The 16,937-nt window shown below is 31.2% G+C and overlaps 1 protein-coding gene across 1 annotated transcript in view; it reads right to left on the bottom strand.

The window, feature by feature from the left end:
* LOC124362599 (ceramide synthase 6) overlaps nucleotides 1–16,937 on the bottom strand; it is a 44,988-nt gene that overhangs the window by 1,410 nt on the left and 26,641 nt on the right. Inside the window, exons 5-7 of the mRNA XM_046817244.1 lie at nucleotides 12,151–12,269; nucleotides 9,142–9,292; nucleotides 324–457 (exon numbers count right to left, since the gene is read on the bottom strand). Coding sequence (XP_046673200.1) covers nucleotides 344–457; nucleotides 9,142–9,292; nucleotides 12,151–12,269 — 384 coding nt within the window. The 3' untranslated portion in view covers nucleotides 324–343. The remainder of the gene's footprint in view (nucleotides 1–323; nucleotides 458–9,141; nucleotides 9,293–12,150; nucleotides 12,270–16,937) is intronic.

Below are 16,937 nucleotides of genomic sequence, written 5' to 3'. Positions count from 1 at the left end.
TTGTTTTGGCAAGAAATTGTTAAATCTTATACTAAGATACGAAATGGAAAAGTGCTTTAGAATTCTCAACTATCAACTATAGGTTTCCAGATGTTTGTTATAAATGTTTTTAAACTTTTACAATAATATCAAATTATACAATTGAACACAATGTACAGACATAATTTTATAACTAATTAGAACCTAATCATGATTACATTTTTAGAAACTGTTTGTATGCTTAAAACTATGAAATACATACATAAACTATTACACATAAATCTTGTAAATTTCAAGATAACAGAGTTTCTTTATTTTCAAAAAATACTCCAATGAGGACTTACTTGGTGAGGTGGTGTTTGTGTTACTTCTCCACCGGTTTGTGTGGTGATGAGTTGTGATCGCCTTGCTGGTGGTTCACTGAGTTGTTGGATACATCTGAAGCGTCACTAGACGAACTCCTTATATCACCTTCCATCTATATCCAACAATATGAAAATAAGTACAGTCATGTCAAAACTACACACACAATGACAAGAAGAGTCCCGTCACAGGGATCTGTGCTAGGTCCCATCTTGTTTACAAGCGATTGATTGGAGAAGGTCCCATCACTCCTGGAAAGTTATAGTACTCGCTGTCTAATGTATAACCTATGTATAAGACAACCCTAAGATAAGAAATTACACAGCAGGAAAACTTGCATTTCTCCAATTCACCTACACTTACAGTAAATTCATTGACCTAGCAATAATTCCTGGTATAAAACAGCTCAGACACACTTTAGAAGAAAAAGACCAACAGTAAAGTATTTACAATTTGTGGTCAAGTGACACTCTAAAATAAATCTACAACAATGTATGCTTTGTATACATAGACGGAGCAAGTAAATAATATCTGAAAAATGAACACAAACATTTTTGTAGTTAAATATGTAAAGCATAGGATTGAAGCTTTACAGCCTATTGTGCACTGATAAAACAAACACATAAGATATGGGCTGTTTTTCTGGTGTTTCCCTTTTGAAAAAATTCAATAAAATACTAATCTATACACTGTAAATAAAATGTATCTTACATATATTTGTGATCACTATAATCGAAATGTAGCCTGAGGTTTTATTTTAAATCTTTATACAATACAAATCTTATACAGTACAAAGCACAAAATTCTATTTAACAAACAAAATTGTGAATGAGTGCATGTTACACGAAATTAGCTAATTATGACATTCTGACACGGTATATTTACAGTAGCTGACCAGGTAAATAAGGAACCTAGATACCATTAACATGAATATCAACAAGCCATTTGCTCTGTGCTAAACCGAAAGAAGTACGCAAGTACAATAGCTAGCCCGCAACCATTGCAATTACAAAGTGCAAATCACGAAGTACAAATTTTTATGAGGGCTGAAAAAACCATAAAGCAGTAATTCGGATTTTACACTGATGAAGGATATTACAGTGATTAAGTGTATAAAAATTGAGATAATTTCTAAACTGAACCAAGGAAATGAAATAATATAGTGAACAGAGATCAGAAAGCAAGGCCATACAATATACTTTACCAGGTTTACAGATTTTCTTACTTGTCAATAACGAAAACCATGGCTACACATGAAGACAGCGGGCTGAGTGACTTGCAAAGGAGGCATGTTTCCTTACGGAAATTAACCTAATTGTAAATATTATAGATGTAATAGTTTGGATTTTTATCATTCTGTTACACAAAACTACTAGGCACTACTGTTTTGAAATTTTGCACTAACACTGAAATTATAATATATTATATACCTCAAATATGACTACTTCTGTTTCCAATTTAACAAAGGGTTCAATTATATTATGACTTTGACAATAGGATTCCTGCCCACTGGTCTAAAACTTGTGAAGTGTCATTGAAATATTTGAAGTTATACACAAAACAAAAAGCAAAATAAATAAAAAAGCAAAAAAAAAATTAAGCGTGGCAAAGTTATTTGAGTTATTTCATTGGTGGTTATGAGACTTTTTTTCTTTCCAACTTCAGGATCCCAAAACATTGATTGTCATTTCAACTAAAAATCCAACTATTCTAAAGTGGATAAGGAGATGGAATATTTTCCATGACCATCACTTATCTCACAAGTACTTGGAATGCTATTTAAAGAGGATTTACCTAAGACATCCCTATTATTCAGCAGGAAATTGTTTGCAAAGCCACGAGTAACAGCTAGTACTAGATAAAAAGTATTATTATATGTTTTGCATGTCAAATGTACTGTACATCATGAATTTCTTCCAGGAGAAACAGTAAATGCTGAGTTCTACCTCACAGTTCTCAAGCGTTTTAGAGATTGTGTGCATTGCGTGCAACCAAATTTGACGCAAGGAAATAGATTTATCCTTCACTATAACAATGCACCTTGCACATTTAACATTGATTATTCGTCAGTTTCTGGAAAAAAATTCAATCACCATCCTTGAGCATCCTCCTTATTCTCCAGATTTCGCCCCCTGCAACTTTTTCTATTACCAAAATGCAACAATGTAATGAGGGGACATCACTGCGAAGATTTGGACATAATAAAGCAAGAAACGACAAGACCACTTAAAAGCCTAACTGCCAAGGACTTCCAAGGGTGATTTAAACAGTGAAAAAGAAGATGAAAATAAGTGTGCAGCAACAAATAGAGAGTACTTTGAAGGGAAAATATCTATGTAGACTAAATTTTGCAAAATAACGTTCTTATGACTTCAATTTGTGTACGAGGGCTGTTTTTTAAGTAAGGGCCGTTCTCCCGTACACGGTAGTAGTTCGCGTTCCTGCGGTAACGAGCGTGCGCCCCGCCTCCCGGCATTCTTAGCGAACAACTTCATGCCAGTTGCAGCTCTGTAGCTAACCTGTATGCATTACTGTGGATCTTTAAAATGTTTAAGATTATCGAATCACCCGCCGCGTGTGAGATTCGGTCAGTGATACGATTTTTGACTGCAAGAAACATGTCGGCTGCTGACATTCACCGTCAGCTTTGTGAGGTGTATGGTGCCAAGGCAATGAGTGAAGGTAAAGTGCGGAAATGGGTCCGAGAATTTAAAGATGGCCGCGAAAATGTCCACGATGAAGATCGCTCAGGCCGGCCATCTGTGATCACGGGAGATTTGATTACTGCAGTTGACGCAAAAATTCATGAGGACCGACGGTTCACAATAACCACTCTCTCTATGGAATTTCCTCAAGTGTCCAGGTCAGTACTGTACAAAATTGTGTCAGAAAACCTAAACTTTAAAAAATTGTGCTCAAGATGGGTACCCAAACTCCTCACTGAGGATCACAAAAAAAAGAGATTAAGCAGTTCTTTGACTTTCTTGACCCACTACGACGAGGAAGGAGATGACATGTTGAGTCGAATTGTCACAGGAGATGAAACATGGGTATCCCATATCACTCCTAAATCAAAGCAACAGTCCATGGAATGGGGGCACACAACATCTCCAGTCAAAGTCAAAGCCAAGCAAACGCTGTCGCGGCACAAAGTTATGGCAACTGTGTTCTGGGACAGGCGCGGTGTTTTGCTAGTGGACTTTATGCCGCGAGGAATGACGATTAACTCAGAAGCCTACTGCGCAACCCTGGCCAGTCTCCGACGCGCCATTCAGAACAAAAGACGCGGCATGCTGACAAAGGGAATTCTGCTCCTCCACGACAATGCAAGGCCTCACACCGCTGCTCGGACACAGGAAATGATCGACTCTTTTGGCTGGGAAGTTTTGAATCATCCGCCCTACAGCCCCGACCTTGCTCCGAGCGATTTCCACCTTTTTCGTTACTTGAAAAATCATCTTGGCGGGAAGCGCTACAATGACGACGAAGAAGTCAAGACGGCCGTGAACTCCTGGTTGTCAGAGCAGGCGGCAGATTTCTTTGAAGAGGGATTTCAAAACTTAGTTTTAAGATATGATAAGTGCCTTAACAAACAAGGCAACTATGTAGAAAAATAAAGAAAAGTATGCAGATTCTGAAAATAAATGTATTTTGAAAAAAATAATTGTTGTTTATTTACAAAAAAAAAAAAAAAAAAAAACGGCCCTTACTTAAAAAACAGCCCTCGTATTTATTGGACAGACCTCATACACTAGAAATAAAATTCCAAATTTGCTTATTTGATAAAATATTCTACTTTCCATAACTTGTCTATGGAACTCATAAATCACTAAAATTGCCATGAAAATTATATCAACACACATCGTGTAAATTTTTAAGCGGCTACACAGTTCATTACATAATGATAAAATGACATTTTCGAGAATAGGTGACTTGTTCAATAAGAAATATTTTAACTACAAATGTTTATAAAAATTTTGTATTTTATTCAAGTGTTTTCTTTTGCACTAAAAAAAGAAGTTTTGGTTTTGTGGTACTGACTTAAAATAGCATTTATATAAATATGGGATGAATTTTTGGAATTGGTTAACATTTTGTATAAAATATATTTTAACATTTCAGAAGATTGAAATATTGATTAAATCTACCTTTCTTCCAAATGTGCCAGAAGGAATATACAATTTTACTTTTTGTAAAAGATGTTTCCTTTATTAACCACAATATATATACTGAGCTTACTTTGATAATTTGGCACATTGTGCTTAAATTGTGATTTCAATCAAACATTTTATTCTGGGGTGTAAAACAACGGAGAACCTAAACAGCGCACTGATATTTATAAAGTTTGACGAAACTTCAATATAAATTAAGCATAAAACAGAATCCTTAGAGTAAAAATTATGAGTGTTTGTTCTTGAATCAGTGGCAATAACAAGTCATTATTTTGGTTCAAAAAGGTAAAACAAATGATGTCCTGACAACATTTGTGTGTTAAGACATTAGTTTTGAAAAAAAATAATAGGTGTGATCAAATGTTTAAATTTTATCAGCTCCTACTTACTAACTTTCACCTGCAGTTTCAAAATTTCTTGGATGAAAAGCAGTAAAATATATATATATATATATATATATATATATATATATATATATATATACTGTTTTTTTATGTTTATTAACTTTCCTTCATAAAAAGGATAATAATTCTCAAGGATGTTAAAATGACATAATGGTTTCAAATGGTATGAATTGATATGTCTATGTTGATAATTTCATTATTTTCATCATAGACTAATTTAATTATTATTTATTATTATTACTTATGTAATTATTTTTTTTTTATTTTAATTTATAAATGTAGGATTGTGTATATATATATATATATATATATATATATATATATATATATATATATATATATACAATAAAATAAATAAACATATAAATTAACATATAAATTAAACATATTTTTATTATAAAATAAAATATATGTACATAAAACTTGATGTTAAATGTTTCAAGTTCAAACTGACAAAATAAACCTAAAACACACAGCTCTGTCAATTAAGTTACAAATTATAAAAGAGAATTATATCTCAATACACAAAAGTATCAAGTTGTTGCTTTATAAACAACACAGTTGTACCAGATTTGCCAACAAATAAAACCATTCTTATAAATGCATTTCACATAAATTTGGCAATCAAATCTGTTAAAATATTTATTTTTAAACATAACCAATGGATTATTTTTACTTAAAACAAGACAAATAATTTTATCTTGTTAAAGACTAAAAAAGTAAAAAAATGTATAACATTTACACATTGTTGAATAATGTATAAGAAGGCTCTGGAAATTCAATTAAATTATACTGCCTAAAGCATGAAGAATATCCTCAAAATCAAAGTACAATCCCAATAAACCATTTCAGACTTTTGTTCTTTTTTCTTCATTGTAATTCTAATCAAAATTATATAGCAAAAGATTAACAAATATAAAGCGATTACACAACAGCAAACATCAGTTCACAGCAGAATTTAACAAAGAGAACGTACATCATCATCTCTAGGCAGTTAAGATTATACTGTCCAGTATTCCAGTATATTAATTTTAGGACCATTGACTAATATTAAACACTGGTCAATTAAAAAATTAGATATGCTTTGTGTGGTTACTCAATGGTCTTGGCATGAGAACCTGAGACAGCAACTGCACACACAACTGTTTAGCAAAATTACAAAAAAGGTCAAACATTAAATAAGCTAAAAGCCACTAAATGGTTCATTCACAAGCAAAATTCAAATTTTTATGCAATGGGTAAAGAAACATATATCAATATGAACGACTTAAAAACCGTTTAGGGCAAGTGTTTACTTTTCTAAGCAGATATTGCAATAAATCTCAGTATTTTGATCAAAAAGTTCAACTCCAAACACTACTTATTCTTGATGTCTATGATGGTTGTATCAATTGAAAGCAAGCTTGATCGGGGGAAAACAAGCCTAAGGCCTATAAACTCACTTATTTTGAGAAACTGTCACAATTTGAAGGTTGTGACATATACAAATATGTCATGATGCTAGATGACCTGAGAGAAAAGTCAACTCTCGATTTTCAGATTTGATCGGTAGGACTGTTTGGTGTCAATTTCAAAGAAGTCCCAAGTAAGAAGACTGACTTACAATGCAACTCTAAAATGAAAAGTTTAATTTAAATGGTTATACAGTAGAATGTAAAAAATTAAGATGTCAAAGATCCGGCCCGTCAATTATACGGATTTAATTCTGGAGAACATTATTTTTTATACATGTAAAGTACTTGTATATAACAACAAAAACTCTCTGTCCCAGAGCATATGCAAGAATCGTGTTGTGTGTCGGTGGTGGGGTACTGTACCAACTCAGCTTGTTCTCCTTAACCAAAGAAAGAACTTGACTGCAAAAAACCCAAACCAATACAGTCGTTCATAAATCCATAGCTAATATGTTTTAAGCTTAAAATATTGAGTAATTTAAGTTATTTATTAATCAAAGTTTTACGGTAATTTTTCTGTAAGTTAAACATCTAAAACTTCTATTAATACAGTATTGAATAATTTGATTTATCAGCACTACTTCCATAAATGTGATTTATGCTCGATTCCACATACCTGTACATTTGCTGTTTCTTATTACCTCTTTTTTTAGTTCATTTCGAAAATCCGGACATTTCAAAAATCTGGATTAGTTCGGGTCCCAATTGATTCAGATTATTGATGCTTAACTGTACCATAATGAGCTGTTTTAAAAACCCAATTTTAGAATGCAGGTACCAAATATGATATCGACAAAGCATTAAAATTTGTGAACATTTGTTTTCTAAAACAAAATTTGTTGAAAGGTTGGATAATTTGTTATAAAGAGAACTTGCATAAACAAAATGTATTGAAAAAATTCTCATTAAAAATTACTCATTTAATTCACAGATATTAACTTAATCCGATTTGTTAAATATCTAATTAAAATGTACATTATGTTCCATGGCAGCTGAAGATTCGGCAGTATATTATGTTCTTTACTTTCAATAAAATTCTGTAAGGCAATAATACCGAAGTTAATGGAAAATGTGATGCGAATCATTGTTAATTTAAGGCATAAAACTTATTTCATAAATTTATATTGAATATCAATGAACTGCACATTAGTATTTGTAATTATTATGTTTGTCCTTATTTTTAAATAAATTACAGATATTTAATAATTTCCTAAAATAAACATGAAGTATTCAGTAAATAAGTTAATCGATTTCTGTTAATGGGGAAATAATGTTTCAAAAAAAGTAAAAGAACCCAAACAAAACAAAAAATAAACAGAACATTTTCAAGTCATAAGAAAAATACTTAAGAACTTTATTGTTTGTTACCTATTATAGAGTTTCTGATGACAATTCAGCTGAAATACATTTCACAATTGTTTTACTCAATATACTAAATCTAATAAATACATAAACATTAAATACAAATTAAAACTAGCATACTAAATCAATTTCTATTTTAACATCTTTATCTAGAAGTCGAATATCAAGAGTGAAAATAGCATCTAATATTGTAGACAAAAATAACAAATATCCAAGTTAACCCATCAATTAATGTATATAGTATATAAATCAGAATATAATAAAAACAAATTACAGTTTTCTTTTATGTCAAATAACGTTTATGTAGTTGTGAAAATGAGTGTTTTTCTGTGATTTTTTTGTTAAAATTTGGTTTTTTCAACTATTACATTGAGAAATGTACATTACACATAAGTATGTAAAATAATACTCAATCCAGTAACAATATGATATAAGCTGGCCTAATACTTTAATCAAGTTTAATTATAAAATCAATGTTTTCTCTGTATATTTCTGAAATGTTCATGCATTATTTCCTTGGGTTGTCTGTTATGTACATTCAATATACCAAATTGTAATGTGTAAAATTATGTGTTATTTCATGTAAAATATTTATTGATATAGCCTATATATCAATTCCAAAAAGTTATGGATTCTTGTAGAAATATTTTAATACAAGCAACATCTATAAATCTTTCACCCATCCCACATATATTACAACGAATTTAGGCGGTAAAAATGACTCTACACTCATAAGACGGCAAATGTTGATCAAAGTTTTTGTCCTCTGTTGAGAACACTGTGGTGATGTCTATGACACTATGACAATGTCTACGAATTGTAGACAACAGCTGCGCTCCACTCATTGTTCTAGGACACCTGTTACTTGTCTAAAACTGTCTGTAACAGCAGAGAATGCTATTTTCTCCAGTACTCTGGCACGTTTTATGGCTTTTTCCAAGTGGGGAGGGTAATAATGTCACCTTTCATAAAACTCAAGTCTAACATCAATTAGAACTAGAAGAGAATTAACATTTATATTTTCATGCTAATAGCAGACTGGAGAAATAAAGAAATTTATATTCAGTGCACTAAGGTTTAATTTTAAACTGGTCTTTTTCTAAAACTGTATTTATTAGTGATATTGTATATAAATCTTTTTGCAGTCAATAGGAAAAGTTCAACAAATATAATTTTAAAATATTAATGTATACAGCCAATTTCCAATTATTCAGGAATGAATATATGCAGTGGATTGACCATTCTTGATATAACATTAACTAATAAAAATGTAATTAAAATCATGACAAATGTACATAAACCGAGTTGAGCACTGTACATGTAACACCATTGTACTGGGACAATAAAGCAGGTATTTGTGATTCCCCTTGTAAAACATTAATGACTTATAAATATAATAAAACTAACCTGTCCTGCAGAGATGGCAGACTTGGCAATTTTTACTATTAAATAAGTCCAAAACAGGTGGAGTCCCAGGAGCAAAAATAACAGTCCATTGAATATGTAATACGCTGGAAACATGGGTGTGTTCACGATGATGGGTGCTCTCACTGTTGTACTAGAACACAAAATCAAGTTTAGGGGAAAGTATTGTCCAACACAACAGAATTTACTTGCTTAAGTTTTAATACAAAAATACAAGTAAAAGTTTATTTTAAGAGTAACTAAGTAAAATTCTTTTTCTTGGCGTACCAATAGATTCACCCATGTGCAAATTTGACAGCTTTAGGAAATATTGGTTATTTGCATTTTAACTGTGATAACTTATTTAATAATTGGGTCAGCCTCATTCAGTAATGAAGGAACTGTCCAAAGACTCACACCAATGGCAATAAAAAATACTTTAAATGAGGCCTTAGTTAAGATGAGGTAAGTGCGAGAATATAGTAACATTCCATTATCATGCTCCATAAGAACTTGCCAATAATTTGCAGTAACTTGCCAATTTCCTGACCTGATAACAAAACTCTCAGAATTCACTTTACCAAATCATATTTTAAATTATCTTTACAAAAAGCAGGATTTGATCTAACAAATCCACAGGGAAGAAATCTATCCAATAAGATAGGGAAGAAATCCAAAATTAAGAAGCTTATTCAAAAAGGAAGTGATGTGGGAGCCTATGAGCGGCTTGAGTTGGAGACTAACCTAAGACTAATAACTCAAGTTTGGGAAATTTTTGACTCATGAACCTATGCGTCTATGTAGAGAAGGTAACAAACTCTCTTATAAGGAAAATTGCATAACCTTGGATAATTGTTTAAGGTATTTTAAATTTCAAATATTGCTGGTACAGTGCCAACAGCAAAAATTAATTTAAATTAGATCGAGTTCAGCGAACTTTTTTGAAATTGGTGCAACAATCATAGTCTTCTTAATGGAAAGAAACTGTAAACTTCATCTCAACAATGATACAAGTACAAGAGTATTAATATTGAATATACCTTTGATAATAAATATAGAAATATCACCAATAAGAATAAGAATGTTTATAACAATTTGATATAATTAAAGTGAAATATATCTTGACATTTCAATACCACATGTAAAAAAGTATAAAATAAAAAATATATTACAATATGTCAATAACATTGGGTTCGTTAGAGATTCTTTTGCGATAAAATAATACAACTAATAATGTAAAACAATATTACAGTGAGGCCAAAATATCTTGATTACAATAATCTTAGCGATGTTTTGAAGCTGAGTGGACTTAAAAACTTAAAAGGTAGTTACAATAATTGTGCATGGATGAGAATCAATTCATTATTACTTGCTACAAGTTTATATGAAAACGTGAAGCCCCAAACATGAAGTTTGTACCAGAATTAAAAATTGTACTTTTAATTTTAATTTTACTTCAAGAAAAATAGCCTTATCATAAACTACACTAGAACCTACGTACAACTCCTGCAAATAAGGTTTACCTACTTACAATGTCCACTTTATGTTTTGCTAAATTCAATTAGACCTTTTTAGTGTAAAACAGTTTCCCATTTAAATTTTCCTTGTAAAATTTGATGTGTATACAGATCATGTGTCAAAACATTTTGCAAGACCTCATAAGGGTTTTTCCTTGTAAATTACTATTTTTAGCAGAGTCGACTACACTAATAAACAGCACTAGTCCATCAGTTGACACCCAGCACTGAGCACCTAGAAATCCACAAAAGTTCCTAGAAATCTGCCCCTTGTGGGTGAATAGGGATGCGCCAGTGTTAAGGAAGTGACAGGCTTGCTTTCAGTTCTGATGCTTTGATCATAAATTGGAGAACTCCAGTTTTGTGTCACAATCCATGGGTGTTAGGATTGGGGCAACGACGGATGTCTCTTAACACGTTCACTGCGGGTGAGGTCTCGGGACATCATGTGCACATCACTTCTTTCTTTCATTAGAGTGTCCTTGGCACTTGCGCGGGACGGTTGAGGTTATGTTTGTTTTGTTGTATGGGCTCGGCTGAATTCTCGGCACGTGTAGTTACACTTCCTGTGCTCGGCGAGTCTGTGGTGTTTTATTAAAAGTAAACGTCACAAGTATGGAATCAAGTTGTATACATTATGTGATCCCCAGGGATTTATGCTTACATTTTTAATTTACTGTGGAGTTTTGGATATGGGAGGAAAAGGGCACGCCGCCAATGTTGTTTTGAATCTAATGAGAGAAAAACTCCACAACAACCACAGCCTGTATATGGATAATTATACAGGACATTCGGGTGGCTGGTAGGGATGTATATATAATTGTAAATACCTAGTTGTGCATATATTTTAGCTTCTCACAATATTTCTAGACATAAGAGACAAAATGTGTTTTTCGTGCAAATGATAGTGACAAATCGGGTGCTATTTGCGCGTGAGGTCCCGGGACCTCAAGTTTTATAAATTGCCTAAATGAACTTTTCCGGGCTACAATTGAATATATTTTACCTTTCTGACAATAATTCTATACATAAGAGACAAAATGTGTTTCCTTTGCGCAAGTGATAGTGATAAATCGGGCGCTGTGTGCGCGTGATGTCCTCGGACCACAAGTTTTCAAAATGGCCAAAATAAACTTTTCCAAGCTACAATAAACAAAATACCATCCCCAGTCTACAAGAAAACATCTAACGTTAAGTTTAAACCAAAAATATATCTTTAACATATTGGGTACGTAGTGGGCTGAAATTCAGCAGTGAACGTGTTAAATAGGGGAAGCAACAAAGTTACCAACTAACTTTGTATAGTCTGAATAGTTACTAAGAAATAGTATACATTTTAAATAAGGAACAAAATTATTTAGGAGACAAAACATGGAAGAAAACTTCAGGTTTTTATGAAGTTTTCCACATTAAATAGGGTTCCACAGTATTACTAAATCAAAAGGCACATAAAGCTTAAATTATACACTTTAATAAAACCTATTCAAATTCTTACCTATATATCAGCACAAATGGAAATACGCCTGTTCTTGTTATCAGCCAAGCAATAGTAAACATCACAAATATCATGTCACAAAGTCGCTGGTACTTTGCATATTTCGCCATCTTCGCTGCCTGTAAAAAGATTTAAAACATTATTAGAATAACTTCTACCTGTCAGTTGACAATATATATATATATATATATATATATATGTAATAAAATGTATTGCTGTTTGGTTAAAAATTTAAATCTTATTTACAAATAAAGCTTGTGCTTGGAAAATAAAAGGACAAAGCACCTAAAAAACCTTGGATGATATGGGATATAACCAAATTGATAAAAAAAAAACATGAAACATGATAAGCGATTTAAAAGAGCTAAGAAAAATCCTGGTGATTTCTTACTGGTTGCAGAGTACAGGAATTTAAGAAATAAAGTAAAGAAAGACGTATATTTTGCAAAATAAATTACCACAAGAGAAATTTGGAGATAAATAAAAAAGGTATTTAAAAAACCTAATGAAATAATGGGGAGAAGTAAAAAGTTGAATATAGATAATGTTATTAATAAATTTATGGTTGGTAAAGTTGGTGATATAATATAATTGATTGCTAATGAATTTGCAAAGGTTTTACCCAGGGTATAAACAAAATAATTCACAAATGCAATTTTAAAACAATGAACAATACAAATTATTACGATATTTTAAACCGTGAAGGAAATGTAATAAATACAAATCTTAACATACCTAAATCAAACACAAGTGACATAAAAAACATAATTTGCAAGTTGAAGAAAAAAGCTCAGATGCAGATGGTATAAGAAGTAAAGATGTAAAAATGTTCTCTGAATCCTTTGCTGAGATTATATCTAAAATAATAAATGCATCCCTTGAGGAGAGTAAATTCCCTATAAAATTGATAATTGCTATAATTAGATCTATATACAAGGGAGGAAGCCATGTCCTTTTTCAAAACTATCGCACTATATCGATCTTGTCAGTAGTGGATAAAATAATGGAACATTGTGTAACTAAATATCTCAATACTTACTTAGAAAGTAATAAAATAATAGATTATTCTCAATATGGGTTCCAAAAGAATGAAAGCACGGAAACGCTTCTTCAAGATTTCTCTAATCATCTAAATAATGAGCTGGATGTAAGAAATCAAATACTGATAACATTCATAGATTTTTCTAAGCGTTTGACGTTATAGAGTATGATAGAATTATTGAATCGCTTAAAAAAATTGGAATATAGAATTAATTTCTTGATTGGTTCAGAGATTATTTACAAAACAGAAAATTGATTGTTAAAATAGATTTTATAACAGGAGAGCATAGCATTGAGTCAGGCGTTTCTCAAAGCAGTGTTCTCAGACCAATTCTATATATTATATATTAACTCACAGGCTAAGCAATTCACAAAGGCCAAAATATACATGTATGCAGATGATACTACAATTAGTTACCTCTCACAAAAATAATTATAAAGTAGCAAGTGATATGCAGCATGATTTTAACAATATAGTTACATGGTGTCATGGCAGTGGCTTGATTATATCAATGGTACCATGTCTAAAGTTATGCGTATACATTCGCTGGTTTATGATTGCAAAACAATACAGATTAAACAACATGATACCAACTGCTTGCATACTGGGAATTACATTTTAAACCAGTGCAAATGTGAGGCTCTAGAAAATGTTAATTGTTTTAAATATTTAGGGGTTCTGGTAGACCATACACTAAAACGGGATAAGCACATAGATCATATCTGTAAAAATAGAAATTTGTTCATATAAATTTCACCATTTAAAAAATCTACGACAATGTGTTAATTATAACTTATGGAACAAATATGTCACTAGAAAACTTGAAATTTTTGTGCCCAAACATTTTTAATGTGTTGTGTGAATTAATTATTAATAGAAATAGCTGCAAAAATATAAAATTGGGATTGAAAGAAATTATTTGGTTCTGTTTAATTCAGTTAATGTATGAATATATATATAAATGTGTGTGTGTGTGTTTGTGTGTTTATTTGATTCTATGTGCTTGTTGAAAAATAGTTAATTTGCTGTGTTGTTTTTGTATTTTTTATGTCGTTGGTGGAGTTTTATTGCTCTGTTTTCTTGTAATTGTTATACAGTGAAATGTACACAACAAATATAGAGTGAAAATGTAGTCTATAAGTTATCCTGTCAACATTGCCCTAAAGACTACATTGGAGAAACATCTATGTCACTTAGGCTTAGGATAAACAATCATCGTGCCGATGTTTGACATCAAAATCTACACACGCCAAATCTTAGACCCGTATCTACACACGCTGTCCAATACAATAAAACCTTTGAAAAATGTTTCTCTCTAATTGGCATCAAGAAGTCTCAAAATTATGACAATAAAGACTACACAAAATTATTACTAAGAAGATATGAACAAGCAAACATAATGGCTCTTCAATCAAAATCACCAGTTGGATTAAATTTGAGACACAGTTAATTTAAATTTATTATTCAAACATTTTATCTATCTCTGTGTTTAGGAAAGGTTACATGTTTAATTTACTTGTTTTGATACCATATGTTTTTGTTGTTTGCAATGTTTTTATAACCTTCATTATTTTGTTTGTTTATATTTTATTTTATACATGCTTTTGATGATGTTACTGAAAAGTAACGAAATATTAAGCATTTCGAGTTGAAGAAACGTGTTTTGTTTTCTTTTATACCTATATATATATAAAGTATCTTTATATAATATTTTTTGTGTTCGTGTGTATGTGACTGAACTCCTCCTAAACAACTGGACCGATTTTGATGAAATTTTGGGTGTGTTTTCAATGGAATTCGAGAATGGTTTAGATTCACAATTTGGTCAACTGGAAAATGTTTTTTTTATTAATTTTTCATTTGTAAGTAGTTGTTGATTTTGGAGTATTTTACATTGGATCCAGCAGACTGCACTACGACACGTAATACAAAGTGAACTGATACTTAACAGCTGTTAATACTTTCAGCTGAATTTCGTCAAAGAGACAGAAACATTTGTTGGCATTTAAATTTGAGAAAATATTAAATTATTGTGATGTGCTTCATCAGTAGTGTAATGCAGATTGCAACGACAAAGTTCTCTAATTTTAAATTTAGATTGCACCAATGATCTATAGACCATCTAATGCAATGGGAATACTATTTAAACGCTGTTATAAAACCTATCTTATTGTAAAGAGCTATGTATGTTTACACATAAGGTAATTGAACCTGGTTACATTGAAAGTAAATAAAAAAAGCCGAAAGAAGATGCTTTATGACCGAAGTTGGTTTTCGTTGGTATACATTTTATTAATCGGGGTACAAGGCAAACTCAACAATACTGGAAATATCTTAGACAGAAAATGAATTTAAACAAACGGAATTTGATTTTTTATAACCAAATTAGTTGAATATATATATATATAGGTAGTGTCCTGAATAATGTATCAACGTCCTACCAAAAACGACGAAAGATAGAATTAGGAAATATGGTACATACCCTGATATTGTGTTCTAGAGGCTCACGAAGGAATGACTAGCTATCGATTATCTCAGGAGTGCTTAGAATGTGATCGAAAAAGAATAATGTGAATATAGTATCATGATTTTCAACAGGAAATTGCGTGCAAAGCCGCCGGGAACTTCTAGTATGGATATAATACTAATTTATAAATTTGTTATTTATTGTTTTAGCTGTTTCAAATCCTGATATTTATATTACCTAATCTTGATTTTGCTAATCTGTTTACACCCCTTCTTTTGTTGTAAATTTGACTTATAATAATTGAAGTAAACAGTTAAGTTGGTTAGTTTCTCACTCTGTTTTTACTGCTAGGCTGCTTTCTGTTTGTAGTATATAAATTGTTAGAAATCTTAGTTATTCTTCCAATTATTATATTCATAGCCCTAGAAAGTAAGAATTACGAAAGATTATGAACATCCTTATAATACACGAGAAAATAATCAATATCGTTAAGTTCTAAGTGCAAAAATCTCTGGGGTTTTTGCACTTTTGGTTAATTGTACACATAAAAATATATGTATATACCTTGTGTAAATAGTTAAAAATAAAATAAAAAGTATTATACAACTTGTGTAAGCAAAGTTAATTATTTAGAAAAAAAGAAAGGGCTTTATTATGATCATACACATAAGTCACTGGCCTGTGTGAGGACTTCGAAGAGTAAGGCGGAAAATCAGTACAAGGTCAACAGTACTGATAAATACAGGTACATCTAAGTCACAGGCAGGGTTTGAAACTGTGCTATCTCTCAGATCCAAAGTCCAAAGCCTTAGAATGTGCAGGCTCTGCTCTCTAACAGATTGTAAAATATTACTAATGTTTATTTTCTTCAGTAGCCAAACTAAATTATTAAATATTATATTAAATAATTAACAGGTTAAAATAAAAAAAACTTTAAAATATTTTAAAGTAATAACATTTAGAAAATGGTGAAATGAATTAAATTAATGAAACATCAAGGGATCTATTTAAAATTAATGTAATTTGATAGGAAACATCTCATTTATATATAAAACTATTTAAAATTTGAATATGCCGGAAACTGTGTAAATTTTTAGTGTGAATCCTGAGTACAAGCTAAGTGTTAAACAGTCCAGAAAAACAGCAAGTGTGCGACCACTCCACAGGTTATCACCTAATCTATATATATATATATATAAATGAATGTTTGTGTGTTTGTCCTTTATGGAATTGCAAAATATTAGACAGACCATTATGAAAATTTGTATGTATACGTAT

Source organism: Homalodisca vitripennis, chromosome 5 (assembly GCF_021130785.1).
Source record: "Homalodisca vitripennis isolate AUS2020 chromosome 5, UT_GWSS_2.1, whole genome shotgun sequence".
In the NCBI taxonomy this organism is placed as follows: domain Eukaryota; kingdom Metazoa; phylum Arthropoda; class Insecta; order Hemiptera; family Cicadellidae; genus Homalodisca; species Homalodisca vitripennis.
The sequence above is the reverse complement of the archived record's forward strand: the minus strand, read 5'-3'. Positions and strand labels throughout refer to the sequence as shown.